Below are 27,677 nucleotides of genomic sequence, written 5' to 3'. Positions count from 1 at the left end.
CTGCAAAAACTCAAAATCTTACCAAGGATATTTGTCTTATTTCATAAAAACGTAGCTTGTTTTTAAGACATTTTTTACTTCTTTCAAGCATATTATCACTTGAAATAAGTAGACAAATCTGATAGTGGAGCAAGTTTTTCTTTCTTGTTACAAGCACAAAAAAACTTGCTTTCACTGGCAATTTTTTTTACTTATTTCAAGTGAAAATTAGTTTGAAACAAGTGAAAATTATCTAAAAACAAGTAAATTTTTAGGTGATGAGTCTTGTTTTAAGTGGAAAGAGACCAGTTTTGACTAGAAATGAGACATTTTGACAAGAAATAAGACAAATATTCTTGGGAAGATATTGAGTTTTTTGCCGTGTATTAATTGTTTTATTACCGTTCTTGTTGTTGATCCGTGTGCTTCAGCTTTCTATTCTTCTTCCCGTTGCTGCATCACAAAGTTTTTCCTGTTTGTTCTCTGACATACGAAGATCAGACTGAACCAAAGCACTCTGGCTCCTGATGATGTGTTGTGTGTAATGTGATACATGTTATAAAATCTTCATTGCAGTTAGGGCTTTTTTTTTTATTTTTTTACCAGGCATATGTGGCAGATCAGGGCTGGCATCCCTGAGACTTATGAAATGTGATATGCAATGTTTTCTATGGCAGCTCTGGCTGGAGCACTGATTTAGTGACTTGTTGATAAAGCAGGTTTTATTTGCAACTACAGGAAATGTATGGAAAGAAAACACGATTGCTTAGTTTAAGGTGGCACGGCGCCAACTTTTCCTAATGTGTTGCCAAGGGAATAAAGAAATGTTTGTGAAGCTAATCATTAAATGTGTCGGTTTCTTTTATTTACCCAGACACAGCTTCTGTGCCCCACTTCATCGTCATCATCATCACTGTGGCAAGGCACACGGATATACAACTTTATCCTGTTTTGGATAGTCAACCTTATTTACTTGTGAAAGTGAACTGACTGTCTCTATGTCCACAGTCCACTCCAGACTGCTGCTGGTGTAATTATGTAGGGAATGTTTCCTGGGCATTTTGAGCACCTTATTACAACCCAGTCATGGTTTGATGCCACAGCCTGTCCTTAAGTATGACAAGTTTAGTGATGCAACAAAAAACAAGATCCCTGAAAAATCAAAATGGTCTGTGCCAGCCATAACCACTATAATATGGAATGAGTTGCTCTTATTCAGCTATATTTAAAGGGTTGTTCAACATTTTGGCAAATTGGCCCATTGCCATAATCCCTATAGTCATAGCAGTAGGTTTGTTACCTTTAATTGTCGGTGCAAGCTATTTTTAGAACGGCGGAGCAGAGCCGTGAGCTGCTCAGAGCTAGGGATTTCTTGGTTTCCCTCATCAAACAGGTAAATTCATGCAAAACCGCTGATGTGCGTTCCCGTTGGGAGCAGTTTTACGGCAAGCCGTCTCTGCATTTACCTCTAAAACAACTCTGTGTGGTAACGTTGTGTTATTATCTCATAGCGTGGTGAATGTGCAGGTCACAACTTGTCCACCAGAGCGTTTTGGAGTTGTTGGATTGTGTATTTGATGAGTTTGATGAGGGAAACCAAGAAATCCCACGAGCCTCCGTAGCGTAGCTCTGAGCAGCTCACGGCTCTGCTCCGCCGTTCTAAAAATAGCTTGCACCGACAATTAAAGGTAACGAACCTACTGCTATGACTATAGGGATTATGCCAATGGGTCAATTTGCCAAAATGTTGAACTATCCCTTTAATGTCTGCACTCAAATTCCCACCTACCACCATCCTGGATTAGGAAAACTGTCCTTGAGAACCAGGATGAGGATGATGAACAACGGTAAGAAGTCGGTGATAAGGAAGATGGAAATTATGAGGCAGTGAGGTGATGGCAACTCCCACTACACATTTCAGTCTGGAACTGTTTAGTTTCTGTATTTTCCACTCACATATTATCTCTCATTCTTCACACAGCACTGTACTGTACTCTTGTACATTATTTATTTATACAAAAACTTAACAATCACCATTTTCCCCATACAAACTGCTGTTTGCCTGCTCAGGAGAGTTCACTTGCTCTCAGTAAAAGTTGAAAAGGACAAATGTTGGTAACACTTTATAATAAGTTCACACTATTAAGCATTAGTTAAGCATTAATAAATACCAAATTCTTCATTTATAACACATGAATACTCATATAGTTTATAAATATGAATTCAGTATTTAATTCTTAACTAATGCTTAATAGTGTGTACTTATTATAAAGTGTTAGCCAAATTTCTTTGTGGTGTGATAAAAAATGCTTTGTGACTATGGGCCCTTGTCCTTTGTAGCTATTTATTGTTCCATTTATTTATTCATTTCATTATAAATAGCATTCCTTGGTTTTAAGAATGTCGGGAACTCCACTTGTTTGAACATCAACACACAAGCTGACGTGAATCACTTTCCCACAGTCGGTGACAGTGATAAACGGTGCCAACAGCTACACACACACACACACACACACACACACACACACACACACACACACACACACACACACACACACACACTCCTGATGTATCTGGATAATGTTGCCACGGCCACAGGACTCAGTGAGTGAAGTCTGGCAGTGTGTGTCCTTTTCTCCAGACCTCATCATCGCAGTCTGTTTTGTTTTTCCTTTTCCTTTAATCTTAGATGCTTAACGAGTTTTGTAATGTTGCCACGGCGCCTCGGTGTACTTCCACGGATACAAATACAGCTTTGTTGCCTTTTTGAGACCTGAAGTTCCACAGAAAACTGTGTTTATGGTCCGCCATCATTGCTGTCAACACTGTCAAGTGGTTCTATAACGGCCCTGAGAGCTCGACACACTGCAGCTTTAGAAAACCCAATAGATAAATTCAGAAAACAACAAATGTGATGACACATGTATTGGAAATAAGCAGAGAACAACACGACATAACCAAATATAGTCAGAAAGTGGTTTTATGACGTGACAGTATGAAGTGCTGCTTTCCATAAAGAGATGTGAAGATTTATCAACCAATGTCAAAATCAAACAGTGGCTTTAAAAAGAGAGTTTGATGTTGAAAAGTAACAACTATACAGTATACAAGTGACATATTTATCATTCAACGACGTTCATCTTGCCTTGATCTACTCACTTAAAAAAAAAATGTATACAGATATTGCAGTTTTATCATTGTTTTGAGTTAGTTATGGACAGAGGACATAGGAAGAAGTTTGTGTGGAAAATGTTTTAAATAGGTAAAGACAGAGTGAATAAACAGACATAAATATATAAAATTAAGTTGAAATTTGTCAACTTTATTAGTTTATCAGTGACTACATTTTTGGTCTGAATTATTAAGTTAAAAATAGAGCTAATAATAGAAGAATACCGAATATAATAATGATTTTTTTTAATTGAATAGTTTTTATTTGTTTGTCTATGTCTAATGTGGCAGCCTATAGCTCCTTTGGCCTGTTCACAGTCATCACCACTGGGTGGCGTGCTTGGCTGTAATTCTACAGCTGTAGACAACATTCCCCAAAACCCAGAGAAAAATGGCATTTATTGTTTATTGTTCACATTCAGTTCAATGTTTACCAACATCTCCTGGACTCACGTGCCACAGGTGAGTGTACACAGACAGTATTTACTTATATCATCTATAATGTTCTAGATTTGCATAATGCAGATCCTATATCCTGCACTTATTTCAGTGCATCTGTATGTTTCTATACAGACCATGAACATAAATGCAGCTGTTGATGAAAACAATACATAGAAATGAAACACAGTCCCGCTGATTCCTGATGAACACGAACGCACCACTCTTTAATTACATTAGTGGGGAGTAATTTATGTATGTAGGCTAGTTAAATAGGCCTACTTTTTTTTCTTTTTTTTTCATTGATTTGTATTTTATTGATCTTACCATTAGACTAGTATAAGATAACAGTGTCCTTGTGCAGTCGATAGTGGGTGTCTGAGCCACGGAGAGAGAGAGAGGCTGCAGAGCTCATGCTGGAGTGGGAGTGGGGGGCAGTTGGGAGGAGAGGAGAGGGGAGGGGGGGCTGGCTCCAACAGTCCGACGGTGGTGAGTTCAGCAGGAGCCGACAGCAGATGCCGCTTCACTGTAGTTTGCCAGAGAATAATAAGAAGAGCGACTCTTGCCTGCAGTGGATTTCTCTCTTTCTTTCTTATTCTCCCTTTGTTGGGAAAGTGTGTGGAAGGAAGGAGGGAAAACAATGTCTTTACAGGAGCTACCGGGCTCTTTTGGAGTCATGTTCCCAGCGTTTTCTTTGCCCATGAAAGCGGAGCGTAGTCGAAATAAGGAGCGGCTGGAGGCGAGTCTGGCCGGGTTGTGCGAGCTGGAGCTGCTCAAACAGAGGCAAGAATGCAGAGTGCTGAGCGCCTTGTGCCTCGGCGACGCTCCTGCTGCTCCCGGCCGGCCGCCGTGGGGAGCGCTGCGGTCGGCGAGCTGCGCCATGGACGCACCGAGCGGCTACGCGTCCGAAGAGTATGGCCTGGGGCTCCAAACTGTAAGTTGTGTTTGTTTTTTTGTTTGTTGGTGGTTCTTTGATGGTAAAGTTGGTTGAAATCAGTGTCTTAGTTGCTTGTCTGTCTGTCCCATCTGTTTCCAAAACTTGGCACATAATGAGATGTGAGTTCTTGTTTGGCAACAGATCCTGCCTGCATGCAGCTTGATAAGGTTTGGTGTTATCATACAGTAAGGGTGTTGTCAGATATGACCTATATAAAATGAGTGTGAGCTGACATAGATCTGCTTTAAACTAAAGGGTTAACATTTCCCTGCCTGAGCTGAGTGTCCCTGTTTTTCTCATGAAGACCACCTCACTCTTCACTGCATTACTCATTTGGGACTTTTTTTGAAATCAATTTCTAAATCAACGTAAGTGTTTTCAGATGAACTGTTTTCCATATTTGGTAGAAACAGTATAAAGTATCTCTTTTTTTTTAGGTTGCAACAGCCTACCTGTAGAGCCTTCTTTTTTTCCCCATCTACTTAATGTCCTCAGCAGATGATGCTCACAAATCCAAAAGACAGGCCTCAGTAGAGAAGTTTGGATAGCATTAGATTACATATGGCTGCCAAAGATTAAACAAAATAACAGTGTTATTATTGTTGGACTGAAAACTATAGTACATGTCTGGATACTTTTTACATGACTTTACATTTAATTATACAAAAGCCAACAGCCACAAAACAAAGGACACACAGTTAAGTCCTCACTAAAAAATGTTGTAAATTGTTGTAAATGTGAAACAAATGCGAGCATAAAATGAAGCTGACATGATCCAGAATAGCACCAGTTGTCCTCCGGGGTAGGGGAGCCTGCAGTCTGTCAGCTTTGTGTAGCCACAGTGAGACAAATGTTTTCCTGAAGAAAGGATGCAGCAGATAAAAGATGAGCTGCTCCCCACTCACTCACTCCCCACTGTCTCTGGCTCTGGGCTCTGAGCACCATCAGACTGTCCACTTAAAAAAAGAGAAAAGAGAGAAAAGGGAAAAAAAAGAAAAAGAAAAAACAGATGAATTTGTTTCTCCTGACAAAAATATTCAGAAGATCAAGTGAGTCTAGCAGCGTTGGTGAAGGCCCAGCCAGCGAGCCAGCGCTGTAACTGGCCAGAAGTCACTGAAGAATGAATTCCAAAACATATGAATAGTGGAAACAATGTTGGAGCTGCCGTGAGAGAAAGAACAAAAAAAAAAAAGACCCAAGTAGTAGACTGTGTGATTGTTAGTGGAAAAGAAATCCATTTTATAAGTTTCTTTATAACATTTGTCAACAACATTAAGAAGATTTTATGAACTGTAACATTTATGTTGACTGCAGTTTAACAATTAGTATATAAAACACCACGGGGGGTCCTTTAAAGCTGGAGTTGAATGTTTGTTGAGTTTCAAGCCTTCTGACTCTGAGTCTATCAGCTCTGTAGAGTCCATATAGCAAACTGTGGTTTTACATCTCTTATCTGTGGCTAATCTCCCAGACTGTGCATTGGGGACTTCTGTTCTGTTGGCTCAAATTAGCACCAGACAGACAGCTGCATCATTTCTCAGATGTTTATCATGTGTCCGGTTTGCAACACAGTACATATACAGTACAACATGCTGAAGTTTCCAAGTTGAAAATTTGTGTGTATGTAGGAACTTTCTGTGTATTGCATTGTGTTGCATGAGAGTCACAGGGAAGTGCACACTGCAAAAACTCAAAATCTTACCAAGGACATTTGTCTTATTTCTAGTCAAAACGTCTCATTATACTTAAAATAAGACTCATCACATTAAAAAGTAGCTTGTTTTTAGACACTTTTTACTTCTTTCAAACATATTTTCACTTGAAATAAGTAGAAAAATCTGATAGTGGAGCAAGTTTTTCTTTCTTATTACAAGCACAAAAAACTTGCTTTCACTGGCAGATTTTTCTACTTATTTCAAGTGAAAGTTTGTTTGAAACAAATGAAAATGATCTAAAAACAAGTTCATTTTTAGGTGATGAGTCTTATTTTAAGAGAAAAGAGATTAGTTTTGACTAGAAATTTGACATTTTGACAAGAAGTAAAACAAATATTCTTGGAAAGATTTTGAGTTTTTGCAGTGCATGAAGAGTTACAGTAATCAAACTATTGTCAAAAATCCCAACATTATCAGGTGCAATAACCAAAATCCATATCCAAGCATTGTGGCACTACAAGCAACTGCTTAAAAATCATATTCTTCAGTTGCAAGGCATGACATTTTTTTTTAAAAATCTTTGGAATGATTTATTTATTTTTGGTTCATCCTAGCCTCAGGATGTGTTTACATGGTGTCAGTCAGACAGAGCAACTGTAGCGCTGGTGATAGAGCAGCTATGTGTGTATCAGGGTTGAAAAATGTTGAAAGTGCCCAAGAAAAACTGATGGTGATGGTTCAGTTGAAAAAGCAACTCCTTTGTTCATCAGCCTGAAAAAGAAATCAATCATCGACAGCAAAGGACCGACACTGGAGTGGTTGGATAGAGGAGAAACATAGATGTTGTCTATCTTAACTGCTCTTGGACAGGTTGGCATCGTAGCTTTTACATTTACTCTACCGGAAACAACGAACTGTGGGAATTTCTTCCACAGTTTGTGTAATTACGGTCACTGCCAGAGGGGAAGACAGATGTTCTGGACTGTAGGTTAGAGCTACAGAAAGGTAATTTAACACTAACATTCAAACGCTGTGATAGTACAGAGCGCCTAAAGGGACATTGGGACTTTTGCAAGATACTGTTACTATCTACATATAGTATTTAGGCACCAAAGCATCCTGTATCATAACTACATGTCTCTGCCATTTCTAACAAACCAAACTGTGTGAAAAAACACTTTGCGAGATCTCATTAAAGGTCCGTCTTTTTCTTTTTTCATCCATCATTTTTTCCCCTTACATCCTTTCAGGGGCTCCGTATGACAGTTCTCATGGAGACCAGTGTTAGCAAACTTTTCACATCAAGTTTTTCCCACCATTTTATCAAGACTATTGTTGTTCAAACCATGACACAAGCCATCTAATTCAGTGGCTCAGAGGTTGTTCATTTGGACTGATATAATGGAAACTTGAATTGCTGTTGCTGTTAAGACTGACTGACACCACCAGAGATAGGGAACTGATAAAACTTTATATTTTTAACTTTTACTGTTGCCTTGAGACTTGAGAGTGAAGAAATAGTTCCCCGGCGTCAGCACTTAAAGGATTGGTAATCACATTGTTCGAGTCTGTATCATAGTCAGTTGCTTTAATGACGCAGGTTTTTCTCACTGTTGTCTTTCCTCTTTACCTTCTTTTTAATGTAGGCTGCTTAATTTGAGACAGACTCTATCTGACCCTGCACAGAGAAGCATCATAAGCATAAGATAGAAGTGTGTTTCTGCTATAATTGCTAACAAAGATCCCATATATTTTGTTGTCAACTGTGATGCTGAGGCTGAGAAATCTGTTTTGCAAACCCGTCTCAAATGAAAACCAGTTTGATACGTCTTTAACTAGTGCTTTACTGTAGCTTTAAAGACAGGAAAACGGTTATACTCTACATCCAAATCCAATGGAGAAAAAAAACAAAACACAGTCAGACACTCCCACAAGTCACAGATTAACACATTGTAGCTCGTTTGTTTACTCAATCATAAATGGAAAAACCGTCATTTGTGGTTGTGGGAATGGAAATATGTACTGTACTGTACTGTACTGTAGTACTGTGACGTCTCGCAGCTGCAGCACAATCACTTCCCGGAGTCTTGTCGCTGTGTGGTGGTAACCAGGCAACCATCTGAAACTTGAGGAAGTCACTATGGCTACTGCACCCCGATGAAATCTTTTAAGACTTAAAAAAAACACAAAACTGGGGTAAACCCATCCACTTCAAATTATTAACAGAAGCAAATAGCCACTCAGACGGGCTGGAAGAGAACCAGGTTCGCCATCATCAGGCTACACCCTCGGAGACGGCGCTGTGGTTTCCAAGGCCCACCAAGGCCAGCTTCAAATTCCTGGCTATGACTTGAGACCCATAATCATTTAATATTTAGGGCAGGCTGCTGCTCTGCTGCTCTGGACTTTTTCATTCATGTATGTACCGTGATGCTTGGTGTTTTTGCAGAAAGCCTCTTCACCATTTTCTCTCCCTTGCTTCTTCTCGTCCATCAAGTGAACCTGACTGACAGCACTGCAAAAACTCAAAATCTTACCAAGAATATTTGTCTTATTTCTAGTCAGAATGCCATTTCTAGTCAAAACAAATCTCATTATAATTAAAATAGGACTAATCACATTAAAAAGTAGCTTGTTTTAAGACACTTTTTACTTCTTTCAAGCAGATTTTCACTTGTTTGAAACAAGTGAAAATGATCTAAAAACTAGTGAATTTTTAGGCGATGAGTCTTATTTTAAGTGAAAAGAGTTTAGTTTTGACTAGAAATGAGACATTTTGACAAGAAATGAGACAAATATTCTTGGAAAGATTTTTAGTTTTTGCAGTGAGACAGTTGTTTTTCCACTTCCACTGTTTCTTCCTGAAAGTAGAGGGATTTATCAATGGCTAAATGTGTTTTTTATTTCCAAAAAGGCACCACTGTGTCCTCTCCTGACAGTCCCTGCTTATTGGATCCTGTCTGCCTACTTGATTTCAGTCACTGACCTTCAGCGGGTCAGTGCTTTGGAATGGGGAAAAAATGTGATCTCAGTAACTTTGACTGCGGCGAGATTGTTGGGGTCAGATGGGCCAGTTTCAGTGTTTCTGAAACTACCGATGTCCTGGATTTTCACACACAACAGGGTCTAGAGCTTTTCAATTCAATTCAATTCAACTAACTTTATCAATCTATTTATTGAAAGGGCAATTCTGCTTTTGCAATCCACCAAGACACATACGGTACAGAACAGACAGGAGTATGTCAGCGTCAACAAGCAGACAATGAACCTACTTTGGCAAAACAAAAACAAAGGGAAAATAAATAAATAAATTAAGTGACTACAAGGACTTTCGGAAAGCGAAGTGTTTTCACACTACATTTCCCATGAGCACGGTGAAATTCTTGGACCGGCGAAAGTAAAAACATTTGCCAAGAATGTTTTCATTGATCAAGAACGAAAGTCGGAGGTTCGAAGACGATCAGATACCGTCGTAGTTCCGACCATAAACGATGCCAACTAGTGATCCGGCGGCGTTATTCCCATGGCCCGTCCAGGAAACCAGGAAACCAGGAAATGCTGGGCGAGTCGACCACTAAATAATAATATCAAAGTAACTATAAAGACAAAATGATATATTCATCAAAAATGGACCCATTAACAAGTGTGGGTAATGTAGATTCATCCACATTAATATGAGACTCTTTTATAACCGAAAGCAAACTTCTCAGGGTATCTTTAATATATAAATGAAAAACCCATTTACAGTATGGACGCCAAAAACAAACATAACAGAAGTAGCTCTGAGGATGAAAATCCGTCATTGATGAGGGAGGACTGAGGAGAACAGACAGAGAGAGGCTATACGGTCACTCAGGTAACCACTCTTTACAGCTGTGGTGAGAGAGAGAAAAAAAAGCATCGTCATCATCCAGCCTTGAGGTGGATGGGCTAACAACAAGTAGAGGAACATGTCAGATTCCACTTGTCTCAGCCAAGAACAGAAACCTGAGACAGCAGTGGGCATCGGCTCATCAGAACTGGACAGTTGAAGAGTGGAAAAATGTAGCTGGTCTGACGGGTCTGGATTTCTGCTGAGGCAGCAGCTGGTTGGGCTGAAAGTGACCTCACACCCTGGTTACATGTGGGATTCTGTATATTATGTTTGATTTCAGCATTTAAACGGGCATTTAACATACTGTTTCTCATCCATCCATCCATCCATCCATCCATCCATCCAGTCAATGAGTCATGGTTACTGTAGATGTTGTGTCCATAGAGATATATCAACATCGCTGCCATATTAAAACAGTCAACAGGCAAGAGACTGCCTTGTTACACTGCAAAAATTCTTAAATCTTACCAAGAATATTTGTCTTATTTCTAGTCAAAATGTCATTTCTAGTCAAAACAAATCTCATTATACTTAAAATAAGACTCATCACATAAAAAAATAGCAATAGCTTGTTTTTAGACCCTTTTTACTTCTTTCAAGCATATTTTTACTTAAAATAAGTGGAAAAATCTGATAGTGGAGCAAGTTTTTCTTCCTTATTACAAGCACAAAAACTTGCTTTCACTGGCAGATTTTTCTACTTATTTCAAGTGAAAATTAGTTTGAAACAAGTGAAAATTATCTAAAAACAAGTTAATTTTTAAGGTGATGAGTGGAAAGAGATTAGCTTTGACTAGAGATGAGACATTTTGACCAGAAATAAGACAAATATTCTTGGAAAGATTTTGAGTTTTTGCAGTGTAAAAAGGAGCTGCAGTTTCTTTGGGAACAAAAACAACTATAACATTTACATTTCTCATACAATGTCAAAGAGTTGGTCCTATACGTTTCAGAGTTTATGATCTACATGGAATGAAAATAACTTATACAGCCCACTTAACTTAAAACTGTGACAGTTTGCGCTGTAACCACTGAGGGAGTGTAGGCTATCGTAACGGTAGATTTAAATGTTCTAACTGCTCTAACCCATTAATGTGTGTGCCAGGATGAAAACCCAAGATGTTATGCAGTCACGGTGCACACGCAATGCATTTATAGTGCGTTCCCAGTCTTACTTTGAAGACAAGCTCCTAAATAACCTCATTTTGTCATTAAATAATTACAGTGAATAAAGATCTCTTGTCCCGATACCCAGGCAAATATACAATTAGACTCACATTTATCTCTAATGGATTTGGAAATCATTAAAATATAAAACATAAAACTTGTAGAGTTCAGCCATAAATTACAGCAAATATATAAGACAAGTTAAATGTAAATGAAAACATTGAAACAATAAAGTTATAAAGTCAGACTGAATTTTCAAGGGAGAGTATCTGGAGCAGAGAGAGAGATGTGAGGCCATCAGAAGGAGGGGGTTGGGGCTGGGAGGGGGGTAAATATCTTGTGGGTGAGTGAACGTCTGCTTTCAGTGTACTGTAGTCCATCTGTCCAACAGCAGCGACTCTCTTTCCATTTTTATCCCATCTCATCTCATTGATATTCCTCCTCTATATGTATTTCCATGTAGGTTGGCGGAGAGGTCTAGAGGTTAACCGACTGTCACAGCGGGGCGGCCGCCTGCTGCTGATAGAAGGGCCTGTGTGACTTCAGCCACAGCTCCTTTAGAGTCATTAGCAGCTGCTTGTTAATCCGTTTTTTATCTCTGCTTCCTCTAAAAGGAATGCATCATCACACCTCAGGGTGTCCGTCCATGTTCTGCTCAGAGATACCTGGCAGTCAGTCAGGAAGTATAGGAGAGTATAGGTAGGTATGGGCATGGAGCTAGCAGGTATCAGGTGTGTATAGTACTGTACATACCGAACATTCACCGCATGAAGATTAAAGGGATAGTTCAACATTTTGGCAAATTGGCCCATTGCCATAATCCCTATAGTTTTAGGAGTAGGTCCGTTACCTTTAATTGTCGGTGCAAGGTGTTTTTAGAACGGCGGAGCAGAGCCGTGAGCTGCTCAGAGCTACGCTACGGAGGCTCATGGGATTTCTTGGTTTCCCTCATCAAACTCATCAAATACACAATCCAACAACTCCAAAACGCTCTGGTGGACAAGTTGTGACCTGCACATTCACCACGCTATGAGATAATAACACAACGTTACCAGACAGAGTCGTTTTAGAGGTAAATGCAGAGACTGCTTGATGAAAAACTGTCCCTGGAGGCAACATGCATCAGCGGTTTTGCATGAATTTCCCTCTAAAACAACTCTGTCTGGTAACGTTGTGTTATTATCTCATAGCGTGGTGAATGTGCAGGTCACAACTTGTCCACCGGAGCGTTGTGGAGTTGTTGGATTGTGTACTTGATGAGTTTGATGAGGGAAACCAAGAAATCCCATGAGCCTCCGTAGCGTAGCTCTGAGCAGCTCACGGCTCTGCTCTGCCGTTCTAAAAATAGCTTGCACCGACAATTAAAGGTTACGAACCCACTCCTAAAACTATAGGAATTATGTCAATGAGCCAATTTGCCAAAATGTTGAACTATCCCTTTATGGTATGATTGGTATAGGGGTTAGGGGGGGCGGGGGGCACCAGGGACTCTTTGGCCCCTGTGAAAAGTCATCACATCGACCTCAGCACCATATACTACGACAACACTGAAATGCAACACTTTACAGACACGCGAGGAATTCACCATGTAGCAGTACTGAGACCCTCTATAATACATGTACGCTAATTATATCATCATAACTCTCATGACCAAATTCCACTAACTACAACTTTGTTGACTGAAATGAACTGCACACTCCACTTAACACACACAACAACTTTATCTGAGCTGTGGAGACATACAGAGTCTTGTCCGTATATGATTTAAATGTATTAGTAGTTTACTTTCACTTCAGTACAGACTGAGTCACTCTATGCTTCAAACTGTGTCCAGCTTCCAGTACAGGCAGTTCTTTAGCATATTACTGGCCATGTGGAAATTTAATTAGTGTGTGAAATCTCATAATTGAAAAGGATTTAATCTTCTTTATTTTTTATAAGCAATAAAAAAAAGAAAAGAAATGAACCTCCTTGATGGCACACTGGAAGGGTTAAGGGGATGGGGGAGACAGGACCTGCATCTGTTGGGCCTCCCAGGAGGCAGCGGTAGGGACAGCTGATTTTTTCTTAGAAAAGTCAACAAAACATTCCATTGACTGATGTGATGTGATTAAAGCCGAGTTTTCTCCTCTCACAATATCACTCCAATTAAACCTGATGACAGATTTCCAGAAGTCTGCCTCTGGTTTTAGCAGTCTGCCCTCTCTCCCTGGAGAATGGCGCCCGCGACTTGAATGCGAAAAATGTATTCCATAATTTTGTTTATATAGTTTTGCCATTTTTTCCTTTGTCAAACAGCCTGAGAAACCACCTTTGTAAAGCATATATTAAATATAGATTTAACATTTGTCCATCATTGAAATGCACCCACACACTGCAAAAACTCAAAATCTTACCAAGAATATTTGTCTTATTTCTAGTCAAAATGTAATTTCTAATCAAAACTAATCTCATTATACTTAAAATAAGACTCATCACATAAAAAAGTAGCTTGTTTTTAGACACTTTTTACTTCTTTCAAACATATTCACTTGGAATAAGTAGAAAAATCTGATAGTGACACAAGTTTTCTTCCTTATTACAAGCAGAAATGAGACATTTTGACAAGAAATACGACAAATATTCTTGCAAAGATTTTGAGTTTTTGCAGTGCAGGAGGGAAAGAGTCAGCGGTCACGTCACATCATAACCCCGTCCCATCCCCAGGTTGGACAGCATGGGAGATGCTTCACTTGGTTATTGTGTTTTTACAACTTATTGTGGGTTTGTGCTCACTCTTTCACCGCTCCCACCCCCCAGCTCAGCTTATTTAGCCAACGTTTCTGGTTTAACAGCACTGTGGTGAACAGGAGACTGGTGTGTTTACAGTGTTTGTCTGAGCCTATACCCCTGTTATATCCCTGTTGCAGTGTCACTTTTGAGTCAGTGTTGATTGTACCCTTTTCCATTGATGACAAAGCGCAAAGTTGGCAACTCTTTTGACCAGAGGGGAAGGACCTCAGGATGTGAGGCTCCCTAATGTTACTGCACTGCAAAAACTCAAAATCTTTCCAAGAATATTTGTCTTATTTCTGGTCAAAATGTCTAATTTCTAGTCAAAACTAATCTCTTTCCACTTAAAATAAGACTCATTGCTTAAAAAAATTAACTTGTTTTAAGATAATTTTCACTTGTTTCAAACAAAATTTCACTTGACATAAGTAGAAAAATCTGCCAGTGAAAGTTTTTTGTGCTTGTAATTAGAAAGAAAAACTTGCTCCACTATCAAAATGTTCTACTTATTTCAAGTGAAAATGCTTGAAAGAAGTAAAAAGTGTCTAAAAACAAGTTACTTTTTAATGTGATGAGTCTTATTTTAAGTATAATGAGATTTGTTTTGACTAGAAATGACATTTTGACTAGAAATAAGACAAGTATTCTTGTTAAGATTTGGGGTTTTTGCAGTGTGTATGTCTCTCTTGTGATGACCCTCTTTGTTTTTTCAAACTCTATCACAGGGGAAAATTTACAATGTTCATGTGTTTTCATGTGACACACAACTCACCACCTCTTGAGACTAAGTTAAAACGTAGTTCTCCCCTGTATGCCTGTCAGTATGTGTGTGTGTGTGTGTGTGTGTGTGTGTGTGTGTCTGTGATGCAGGACAAACAGAGCCAGGCAGAGAAAGAATGCGTGATGATGGAGTAGGTGTATTTATTCCTCAGCAGGAGCTGCTGACAAGCATGTGACAGCTGACAGCAGCTGGAGAAGCAGTACAACCTTCACTGTGGCCTCCTGTATGTCAAGGTACTAATCAGAGGCCACATTCAAAAGTTCATTCACTGTGCCTGTGTGTGTGTGTGTGTGTGTGTGTGTGTGTGTGTGTGTGTGTGTGTGTGTGTGTGTGTGTGTGTGTGTCTCCATCCCATTCTTTACTCTATCATTACTACTGTATATATCCTCACATTCTAAATAACATTAATCACAACAAACCTTATCGTACCCAATTATAATTAGTGCCTCTTTAAATCATGTTTTTCCTGTATCTGCAGTCATTGTTTTTGCCTTTAACATCAGTATGTGCATTAATGCATAAATAGACCATATACATATGCATACACCCACACTCACATATACGTACATACTTGCAGTACTGAATGGACTGTACAGGCCAACATCTGTGCATCAAAATGAATGCATAGTGTCTTATCTTAGCTAATGATGTTAAAAGGAGTGAGATGACCTAATGCTCTTTATTTTCACTATGTAAATTTAAATCTTTTTTATATATACTTTATTGCAGGATTGCGCAAGTCATTAGTTCATTTTCCAATACACATCTTTTTAGCCATTGGAGCATTCCTGCAAAAATGTATGCAATTTGTAGTGAAAAGCATCAAAAGAAAAAAAAAAAAAAGTTCATGGCAACAGAAAAGAGAGAGAGAGAAAAAAAGTAATAATAATAGGGGGAAAAAGAGATGGGACAAAGACAGTAAAAAAAAAAAAAGCACAAGATAGAACAAAGATATATGTATTTATACATACACGTGCGAGCACACACATATATACAATTAATTCTCTTCTGAGATCTAGTAAACATTTCTTCAGGGCTGGAAATGTAAATGTAAATCTTAGGGTAGGCATAATAAGCTATTGCTTCAGCCTACACCTTTTGGTTGCATGTATTACTGACCAATCTATGCATTTTGCCAGTCTCTTCTTATTTTAATCAACCAAATGAATAAATAAACTAACTTAACTAAAAAAATGTTAGCACCAGGTATGAATCTGGAACTTGAAATGAATAAGATGCTGGTCAGTGAAATTACGTGAGATAGTGAAGCAATAAAAGGAAGCGCAGGATCACGAGTGAGGAGTTTCCTCTTCAAACAGCGGAGCAGCTGGTAAAACAAGATGAAGAAAGTAAGGCTTGCAGAAACACTCTCCCCTCCTCGGCAAGCAGCTGCTGTTGAATTGTCCAACTGCTGCAGCAGCCAGAAGTCAAACATGGTGGCTCTGCTGGGCCGAGCACGTGTGCACATTTGGTATGGTGGTAGTGGTGGTGGTGGTGAATGTGTTTGTGCTGTCATCCAACATACTGCAAGTGTTTACATGGTTCAGACCAGCTGTGTGGCCAACTTGTCATGGAAGCTACAACATCCCGCTATGGTCGGTGGGTGGTAGCAAAGAAAGAGGAATGTATATGTACAGTACGCTCAGAAACTCAGCAGTGAGATCCGCCACTTTTATGTTTCGCAAATGGCTCTGGAATAAACTGGTCTTTATAATAATAATAATATTATTATCCAGACACATTCTTTATAGAGTACCGTTTATCCTGAAAGTGATGGATTGTGTTAATTATGTAAACATCGTCTCCAGATAAATCTATTTCATGGCACCAGAGAAAATCCTAAGGAAATCCAGTTACAACATAATGATAACAAAATGCGATACAGTACAATGGAAAAAACATATCAATCACAGCACAACTCAATCCATGTTCTTAAGAGAGAGAGAGAGAAAAAAAAGGCCACAGTATCAATAATACAGTATGTCTTATGGCAGTAAAGCCCCTATGTGTTCATTGTCTGGTTTTAAACAACGGAAAGAAAACACCAATGATGTCTCCAAGGGGATTTCCTGTGCTAATCAGTATCGAGAAGAACCAGCTCCATTTCATAAACAGCTCCATCTGATTCTAATAAACTATCAGCTGAAACCCACAATCACCGAGTGAGTGAGTGTGGGGCCTGGGCAGCGTTGGTGCTGAGCTTTACAGCTGGCATCTTGGCAGCAGATACCAAGGCCTCCACAGCCCGATCACGTTCCTCCATAGGTCTTCTGTCTGAGCTGCTTTAGTTCCACTTCAAATGCTTTTTGACTGTATAAGGCACAACAACAGCTGCCAAATGCCTCTTTAAAACTCGGTGTGAAACCTGAGCTGGACCCATGGATCATTCATTTCATGGTTGTTTGTTAGCTGAAGATATAATATTATCAAGCCCCAGTGGTAGATATACTGTAGAAAACACTGTCCACGCAATTGAACAGGGAACCATATTATATATTTTCTGTTCTGATTTTAAAGAAAAACGTTGTAGGCTACTAGTCCATTCAGCCACCCCTTGTGCACTGATTTAGTTTTTTAAAATGTCAGTTTAAAGCATGAAAAATTGTTGTCACTGAATATCATTACTTAAAGGGATACGGCAACATTTTTTTTTCGTGTCTTGCCTCACTCCCGAGTCCATGACCAGCAGATAGACACCATCCTTTCAACTGTGCGTGCAGTAACCATGGAGATAGAGCCGTATCGCCTGTAATTAGCTTAGCTCAAACGCTGGAAGTGTATAGGTAGTGTTAGCCTGCCTCCTACCCGAGCCGAAATCAGCAGTCAGAAGCTGATTTCATTTTAGCTCTAAACTCTGTAAATATATCACTTTATCAACATTTCAAACATTTTTAGGCAAGAAAGTAGCCGTTTAGATCAGCAGTGTGTCGTTAATTTGTCTAAATACCAGCTGTTTACAATTTTGTTCGGACGAATTCGGCGCTACTCAAGCTAGCCGTTGTGACCAACGCACTTCCGGTTACTTTCACAAAATAAAACACCCATTGCCCTTTACATACAGAAAACCATGACGATAGAATTTGTGCTTTTACTTTGAAACAGGAAGCTAACCTACCCTCGATGTAGCTAGCTTGAACCAAAATAAACCGTCTTTGCTTGAACCCTCCGTTTTGACCGATCTCGTCCCGTTAGCGGCATTTGACCGCTCAAGATGCCTTACCGGAGAGTTTTGTCAGCTCTGAGACGAAGATCGGCCCGCCGGTTTCCTTTTAGAGTTGCTGAAGAGTTTCTCAGATGACTTTAGGTGGAGGCAGGCTAACACTACCCATACACTTCCAGCGTTTGAGCTAAGCTAATTACAGGCGATACGGCTCTATCTCCCTCGTTACTGCACGCACAGTCGAAAGGATGGTGTCTATCTGCTGGTCATGGACTCGGGAGTGAGGCAAGACACGGAAAAAAAAAAGTTGGCGTATCCCTTTAAAATAAGCAAAAAGCTGATATGTGTAGTTAGGTCCTGTATATGACTGTTTTAACAGGAGCAGAGCAGAAACTGATATGAATCACGAGAGAGCGAGTCTGGCTGGGTTTCCTGTATTGCTGCAGATTAAAAGAACATAGAGAAACTGCAGCCAACAATAATACAAGCACTCGGTGTACAAGGAAATGTCTAAGCCTCCAGTTATAACAACTGTAGCTCAATAATGTGATTATTGCTGCAGCCATGGAAACACTATCCAATCGCTATTATGATTATATAAGTTTCAGTAAGAGAGCTCATAAACATTTTTCTTGTCTTAAAAAATCAATTCTTAATCTGTAACAACTGTTCATCCTCCTCCTACACACAAATCATCTAACAACAATAATCTTGTGTAACTGGGAAAATCAGGCTCCTACCACATACCAGACACATTGTTTATCTGTTTGTCTGTGTTGCCTCATTTCAAATTTTATCACACCCTTACATTCCTATTTTCAATTTTATGGCTTTAGGATTTTTATCTTGTTCATCTTCGCTGGGCGTGTTTAAACATGAAATCACCATATGACTGTGTAATCACAGCACATCATGCGGAGAAAATGACAAAACAAATCTGTTGTCAAAATAAGTAGCTGCACTGTTGTCAGATGCATTCCTGTGAAAAGAGGCAGCTTGTGTGTGTGTGTGTGTGGAATGTGTGTTGTGCTCAGGAGGCATTTGTCAGAGATGCCAGTGTAATGACAAACTCTCAAAGCGCTGTTCATATTAGGCCAAGGTTTTAGATGATTGCAGAGGCATTAGGGAATATTTTTTTGTAAACTTAACGGACTAACTGGATAATCAAGAAAAAAAAACATATTAAAGGGACGATGGCAAATGTTGCAAACTCTGCACACAAACTTGTCAATTAGGCTACACAGAGTGCTAATTGTCTGGGACTCAGACTGGGACCACGGCTTTAAAGTTTGACCCCTGCAGAACCATTGGTGGTCCAACTGTAGATTTGGCTTCAATAGCACTGAGGGAGAGTGTGTGTGCACGCACAAGTGTGTGCATTCATGGAGAACTGCATGTCAGTCTTTGCATAGACATGAGCATGTGTGCATGAACGTGCACTCATGGGAGGGAAACAAGCGGCCATTGAGCCAGTGGTCTCACATAAGTAGATGCTTTAACCCACACACAGGCCCTTTTATACAGTGCATGCCTGACATAAGCCCAGCTTAATTTTGCATGCAAGCATGCACACACACACACACACACAGAGTCTAATGCTCCTGTATGTTGAGGAGTCTTGTGATGCAAGTTATCTAACTTATTTTATGGTGTGAATGGTAAAAGAAAGAGGACCGATGTGGACGTTCCTCCTATTTTCAGCTACTATTTTTCACGTGAAGTCTGCAACATGAAATAAACAGACTCTTTAAGTGCATTAGATTCCTTTAGCTTAATGATTCTCCTCAGTCATGACATTCATGTGAGACAACAGAGCAGCAGCCTGTTGTACTTGTATCAGCTCAGCACTCAAATCTGTCTAAATAGTCTTGCATATAGGAGCAAAAAAAAAGCAGGTCATGAGGAGGAAGAGACTGCCTGCAGAGATCAGAGACAGGACTGGGTTGAGGCTCAGATCTGGGGAAGGCTACAAAAACATTTTCTTGTTGCACTGAAGGTTCCCGAAAGCTCAGTGGTCACCAATGGAAGGAGCGCGGAACAACCAGGACTCTTTCCAGGGAAGGCCACCCAGGCAAATGGAGCACTCGGTGTAGAAAAGACCCCGATCAGAGAGATGACCAAGAACCTGAAGGTCACTCTGGCTGTCCTCCAGAAGAAGATCCTATGTGGACTAGTATGGCTGTTTCTTTTAAATGGCTTCAGAGGTGTTTGGAAAACTGGATGTGAAGTTTGGAGCAGCTTCCCAGCCCCTCCTGTTTTTACTGAAACTGGATGCTGGCACTCTGCAAACTGAAGTGTGAGGTGGATGATGCACATTTTCTTGCTGAGTTTATATTTAACATTTTCTTAGCAGGATTTGCTGAGTTGTCTCATTTTTTGACAAATAGTAGCTGTACCACAAAACAAACTCTAATGACTACTTATTATCGGTTCACCACAGACTTTTTGCCGGAAAGTGCTGCTATAAAAACATTGAATTAATAAACCATAGGGAGAGATTTAACAGAGTTTTTTCTGCAGTTAATAGTTTTTGGAATTTGTGGAAGTGTCTCAAATATGAAACATGTGGGTTCAGTTAACCATGTGAGGGTTTCTATAGAAACAGGTGACCAACTAACTGCTCTATCTCAGGTGTTATCTGATGTCTTTGTGTCACTCTTTGCTTCAAATTTTTCCTTCAGTACCAATATTTCTCTCCAGGATTGTTAATTTTCCTTCATTTATCCCTCCAATGTCTCCGGTCGAACCCTATCTCCTAGATAACAGAGTTTGTTCCTACCCCTCAGCTTAGATTTGGATGTTTCACTCTGACTCACTGTCTGTGAGTGGGGTGGTGGGTGTTATTGTTCCAGTGTTTTGATAATAAGTGCTTGTGGTCATAGCTGTCTGTGAATGCGAAGGTCATTGCTCTCTCTGTCCCGACCACTCATCCTGGGGGATCAACAGAGAGCTGAAATGTGGACTTGTTTATTACATGTATTCACATAATTGTCCCTTTGCAGTTTGGGGTGTAGATGCAAGGACAAAAGGGACAATAACAAGAAAACTTGTTGATATTTTACTGTCCTTAAAGGGATAATTCACCCAAAATTCAAATTGTACTCTTTATCTACTCACCCTCATGTCAACCAAGAGCTGTGAGAAGTTTCAGAGTCCTCCGTGGCTTCTCTGAGTTACGGGGGGATCCGCGCAGCAGTATTTGGCCATATAATGGTTGTCAATGGATACCAACTTTCTTCGTCCAAAAATACACACCAAAAAACATCCAAATACCTCCATGCTGCTCGTCTGTAATGTCCCTCTTGTATTGAAGCCCGACATGAGAAATTGTTCCGAAAAACAAATTGCTCAATGTTTTAAGCTTGTTTGTAGCGGAAGCTCCCAGTGTCTCAGTTCACTGCTCTTCCTGTGTCAGTGCAAATCTCACGTGATTTGCAGTGCAAATCTCACGTGATTTGCACTGACCGGCGGAACAATTTCTCATGTCGGGGCTTCAATACAAGAGGGACATTACAGGCGAGCAGTATGGAGCAAGATGTCTGTATTTTTGGACGAAGAAAGTTGGTATCCATTCACAACCATTATATGGACAAATACTGCTGCACGGACCCCCTGTAACTCAGAGAAAGTCCACATGAGGGTGAGTAGATAATGAGTGAAATTTGGGTGAACTATCCCTTTAACCATATACGGTTGTTTGTTCAGGGACCCCCTTGAAAATGAGATGTTACACCTCAAGGGGCTATCCTTTAATAAATTCAAATTAGAAGCAAAACTGATATTTTACCAACCCTCTTTGTATGGGAATTAATATTCACACATAATGTGCTACAGTACAAGGATTAAATTGTGGACAAGCACCGAGTGTGTGGTGTTGAAGTGTTGAAGTGCAGAGAACTGAAAGGAATACAGCAAAAGAGGGGACCTCTGAATAGAAACCGTGGCTCTTGTGTGCATGTTCAGTGAGGTGTTGTGATCGTGCCCTTGAGAGAGTTCAAACTCTTGACTTGTGCTCTGTGTCTCTCTTCCTCTCTGTGTTTCAGAGTCTCCAGTGTGCTCCATGCGGTATAAACTCATCTTTAGAACAGCAGGTGGCAGAGCTGAAGGTGAATACCGAGGTCAAAGCAGCAGAATCTCCTGCTGATCCACAGGGCAGGCGACTCAGCTCAGGTAAAATCATCATCTCTGCACTGCAAAGCAAATGCATGCAAATTCCTGTGATTGCATTACTGTTATAAATGCTATATTTTTTTTCTAATACTGACTGACTGGCTTCATATAAGAGCCTGGGTGACCTCCATGCTGCATGATGGACCAAAACATAGAAGTCGTGCAGAGGGAAAAAGTCATTAGCAACACCAGTGATTTGTTCTCTCTGCTGTAAACCATTAAGTATGCTCTTTAGGGTTTGGCAAACAAAACATCAAGAAAACAAATCTATTACACGTCCTTGGTGGCGAAGCAGCCTTCTGTCACATCTAAGCCCAGACTTCATGTTTATAAAGTAGCTGAGGCACAAATCTAATTCTGAATCATTGAACTACATTTGTGTCTGACCTCAAAAAGTTTAAAAATGCATGTTTGAGTAGACTGAAAGAAAATGAATTGTTGTTGCGCACCAAGTCACGACCCTGGGGCATTATTTTGTGGAACATGCAGATGATTACACGTGACAGATAAAATGCAGTTCACCAAATGGTAATGTTTATTTTTCAGAACCATATAAAGATATTTTGAATAATTATGTATCTTTGTGTCTTTTTCAATAACAGACATAATTTCTGATTTATAATGGCTATAAAACAAACTTTATGTTTGTGCAAACTGAACATAAGAGACCATCTTGTGCTCGTTACCCATTATTACATCATCACTGCCATTATTACACATCATTCACATTTTGGAAACAGCCTATGTAAGCGATACTTGCCAAAACACATTTAGATATATTAAAAGATACATGATTTGTCTCTACAGTTGCTGCCTTCCAATTGCAGTGGTCCTAATTTGTAAACTATTTTATTCATTTATTTATTTCGGACATATTAATTTAATCAGACTTCATCACACACAATTTCAGTTACACAATACAAGCACATGACCGAAAGGGAAAACGGGAGAAGCATAAAGCTTATCAGCGCCCCAATTACCATTCAGAATTATCATTAATTTCATCACAATTTTTCTTTCTTAGCATAAAGTCCATGCCTTTATCTTCATTAATCCATGTTTCCGACACCGCAATGATGTTGAAAGGCCTTTTGAATGCCTTTAGATATTCTTTGGTGTGGTCAAAGTTGGACATTTAAACATGTTATTATTACAGTACATCGATTGTAGGTGTAAGGCTATTGGGAAAACATATTGCTGGGTGAATATTGTTCTCAGATGAAGATCTCACATTGAACAATCAGACCTCTCATTCAAAAAACCTCTTTATGCGTACAGTTATAGAAGACTAGAGGGGATGTGGGATCTTGTCTAAAGGGATAGTTCACCCAAAATTGAAATTTCACTCATTATCTACTCACCCTCATGTTGACTAAGGGCTGGGAGAAGTTTCAGAGTCCTCCGTGGCTTCTCTGAGTTACAGGGGGTCTCGGCGTAGCAGTGCATGTCCATATAACGGTTGCAAATGGATACCAACTGTCTTCGTAACAAAAAGACACACCAAAAAACATCCAAATACCTCCATGCTGCTCGTATGTAATGTCCCTCTTGTATTGAAGCTTGTTTTGTAGCAGAAGCTTCTCAAAGCTCCTCTTCCTGGTTCGTCAAGTTTGGACGAACTGGGAAGAGAAGCTTCCGCTACAAACAAGCTTGAAAAATAGACGTATTTAATTTTTGGGGGGACAATTTCGCATTTCGGGGCTTCAATACAAGACGGACATTACATACGAGCAGCATGGAGGTATTTGGATGTTTTTTGGTGTGTCTTTTTGTTACGAAGACAGTTTGTATCCATTTGCAACCGTTATATGGACATGCACTGCTACGCCGAGACCGCCTGTAACTCAGAGAAGCCACGGAAGACTCTGAAACTTCTCCCAGCCCTTAGTCCACATGAGGGTGAGTAGATAATGAGTGAAATTTGAATTTTGGGTGAACTATCCCTTTAACTCTTATTGAAGTGGTAACAGCAAAAATGATCCTTATCATTTCTTCTGCCTTCTGTTTGTTAGGGGACATCCTGGTCAGCAAGCAAAATGGACCAGCAGAGCCAAGTCACCAGTCGGTGGTCCCACGTTCCCATTCAGCCCACGAGGCCACAGGAGAGGCGGCGGACACAGGAGACTCTGTCTGGTTGTCAGAACCGACCAGACAGGCCATGCTTATCGATACGTTCGAGGAGATGACGAGGGATGTCGATCCAAGCCAGGATGATTATCAACAGACCCAAAAGGTTGAGACTTATATCATCGGCCTGATTCAGCGCCGAGCTTTGCCCTCGCGTCCCTCAAAGCCCCGCACCAGCCTTGCACACGATGCTCGGACCGTCGGCGTGGTGAGGCAGAGTAGTTTATGCCACAAGGAAGAGAAACCGTCACCGAAGCAAGTGTCCGTTCAAGTGGTCTCAACTCAACCGCCGCAGTGTTCGGAGGTAACCGCCCCGCAAACTTGCCGTAAACTGGACCAAGAACGGTATATAGGGATCGAGTTCAATGAAGATGCCCCACCGCCGTACCACCCCCAGCAGAGCGTCAAGCATCAACCAGGGATTTACTACAAGCCGAGGCAGACATCCATGGTTACCAGCTCCCACTCGGCCTCGCCAGACTATCCGTCTTGCAGCGTGATGCAAGCTCATCAGGACTCGAGCAACAGCGAGCCAGATTCACCCCAACACTTCAACAACTACCATTCCCCTCCAGCCCTGTCGAAGCCTCACCAGCCGCCTTCTCCCGAGGAGCAGCTGGTTAACGCGGAGTATATTCCAGCTCAGCCCTGCCGAGCCTCCACCAGAGCTTACGCCCATCACCACCCGAACCCGCACAAGGGAGCCGCCGGGGTGGTGCCCAAACCGACCAACCGAGGCATGTTTTCCCCGGAAAGAGGCCATCATCATCACGAAGATCAGCAGCCGACAACAGCATCTCAGATCCAACCGTCGTCCAAATGCCGAGGCGGCCCAAAGAAGTGTCGCATGAACGAAGACAGAAGCGGCGGCGCCGGAAGCAGGAAGCCCGGGAAGAAGGCTTGTAGGTCGCAGTCGGAGAACAGCCTCCAAAGGGTCCCGGAGCGCAAGTACAACACCGTAGAAAGAGACGGGGGCGGAAGTGGAAGCGGTGGAAGGGGGAGTCGCAGCAGTCAATCCAAGAGCAAGAAGCAGCAGCAGCAGCAGCAGCAACAGCAACAGCAGCAGCAACAGCAGCAGCAAGGGAGCGGTAGTAGCTATCGGCGCTGGCAGTCGAGCCTCGAGCTCAGCCAAGACGAAGCCGACCAGCCGCCCATGCCCATGCAGGCGTCGGCGCAAGGATCGTCGGCTTCGAACCAAAGGGACCACTGTGCGAGGCGTACGCGCAAAACTCGCGCTACGCATGCGTCGACGTCGTGCGCCTACCCGCACCGCAACCACAACCACCACTCACAGCACCATCACCCACCGCACATGGAGACCTACCACTTAGACAGGGATCAGGTGCCGCTGTGTAATAAGCCCAGCGAGGACTACTCCCACCCGGGGCAGGGCGAGTCCGAGTCCAGCATGAGCGAAGCCGACTCTCCAGATTCCAGCACGTTGTCCAGTGACTCGGATGAGAGCGGCGGTCTGGTTTGGCCTCAACAACTGCCGCCGCAGCTCTCCCTCCCGTCACCTCCCGTCCCGTCCGGGGCATCTTTGCAGCCCAAGGCTTTTGTTAAGATTAAAGCCTCACACGCTCTTAAGAAGAAGATCCTGCGCTTCCGCACTGGTTCGCTGAAAGTCATGACCACCGTGTAAAGTGGGAAAACTGGTCCAGCAGAAGGAATTGAGGAGTTGCAGAGCTTCGGACAATGTAAATGATAGACCACAAACTGTGAATAATGGTGAACATGGATGGTGATGACTGATTGGATGACGCTAGATCAGCCTTAACAAGCAATGAAGGAAATGGAGATCACCATATCAGCCTTTTTGTTTAAATATGAGATGTAAAACTGTATAGGAAGTGTTACGCTTTTCTTAAAGTCTTATATGAATGACTTGCGCTTTGACAAAGGGTACTCTTAATTTGTCCACATTGATCCGTGAATATCCACACACATCCATATGCACACACCCACTGAGAGAGAGTACATCATAGTCCATGCTGACTTTAGTTTTCGGTGACATATATTTTTTTGCGTAGCATGTTACAAGTCCAAACTCCAAACTTAAATTCGACAAATCACGTTCCAACCTGACAAATGGCATCTGTTAATGAGTAACTTCATGTTGGTAAAATGAAATCATTAGCATATCCTAGATAAATAAAGATCAATCTCATGCACAGAAATGCTAAGAGAAGAAAGGAGACTGCCATGCTGCAGAGCTCAGGCTCGTGCTGTCAGGAATTAGCAGCTGAAAACAAACCAAATGTAGCAGTGTCATTATTATTACAGCTGCCAACAGTGTCATCAGAGCAGAGTCGTACTATGACTGAAATGAAGACAATGTAATAATGCTGAAAAAATGTGTCGGGAGTTATTATGTTTGTATAATATAAAATTGTGAATTTTTAAATATCAAGTTTTTTCAGTATTGCCACGATGATGGTGAAAACAGTATTAATTTTGAATTAAATTTATTTTTACTTATTTATTTTCAATTCTGTGTAGATTTTGGCATCACACCTAAACTTAAAATTCAAAAGTGTTTTTCCTCTCTGTGGAGAAAAGCAAACTGTCCTGACATTTAATTTTTGTTCATAACTAAAAGAAAGTGCGAGAAAGTTCTTTGAAAAGCAACTTACTTGTACTCTGACACTAAGAACATTGTTAATACTTTAGTTACATTAATACTTTAATGCTTTGCACATCAGTAAAAAAGTCTAATGCATGTTTAAGAACTTTGTCATCCTTCATTTTGTTGTGTACATTGGAAATATATTGTTGCATCCCTACATTTGGCAAAAATGATCCGTACCTGTTATTACAGGATTTATTAATCATACTGTAATTAAACAGGAGGTTAACTTTTGACAAACAACCAAAAATCAATGTTTCCTACTTGTTTTTCTTCATATACACACAGCTCTTAAGTATATTATGTGTAGGAATAAATGTCAGATTGTAACTACAGTAGATAAAATGAGTAGTTGTGACGAAGTGGATTGTTACTACAGTACAAAGTGCCTGAATATTTGGATGCATTTTCCACCAAAACGAATGAATCAACCAAATTGAACTCCAATTTTGTCATTTTAACTGTAGCAGCAGACACAAATGAAGAAGAAGAAACAACTTTAACGTTGTACTTTCAGAACAACTAATTATTCTTGAAGGATGCACATAAAAGGTTCAGTAGCAATTTATTTAGTTTCTACTGTTTTGATATTAATAAAAGGGCACCTGCGGACTAATACAAATTCACCTACCCAAAGAATGTATTAAAACGTTACAATGTCACTTTGAGTATTTGACAGTTAGGCTGTTATCATTTAACATGCACCAGCCAACTCACTGTTCGCTTCGTTTTGTATGAAATGTGTTTGTTAAAATGCAGTGTATGAAAATCAAGTGTTTAAAAAAAACGAGAAAAGAAATACCCTCAAAAATACAATAAA

The 27,677-nt window shown here is 40.6% G+C and overlaps 1 protein-coding gene across 1 annotated transcript; it reads left to right on the top strand.

Annotated features, from left to right (window-relative positions):
• The first annotated feature begins 4,006 nt into the window (after positions 1-4,006).
• On the top strand, positions 4,007-27,677 carry LOC146974045 (uncharacterized). Its single transcript, XM_085797129.1, has 3 exons — positions 4,007-4,522; positions 21,978-22,104; positions 24,117-27,677. Exons 1-3 carry the CDS (start codon positions 4,229-4,231, stop codon positions 25,871-25,873), a joined length of 2,178 nt encoding a protein of 725 aa, XP_085653255.1. The 5' UTR covers positions 4,007-4,228; the 3' UTR covers positions 25,874-27,677.

This window comes from Trachurus japonicus, chromosome 14, assembly GCF_045865225.1.
Source record: "Trachurus japonicus isolate A0001 chromosome 14, Traja_1.0".
Taxonomy (NCBI): Eukaryota; Metazoa; Chordata; class Actinopteri; order Carangiformes; family Carangidae; genus Trachurus; species Trachurus japonicus.
This window is presented reverse-complemented; position numbering and strand designations above follow the sequence as displayed.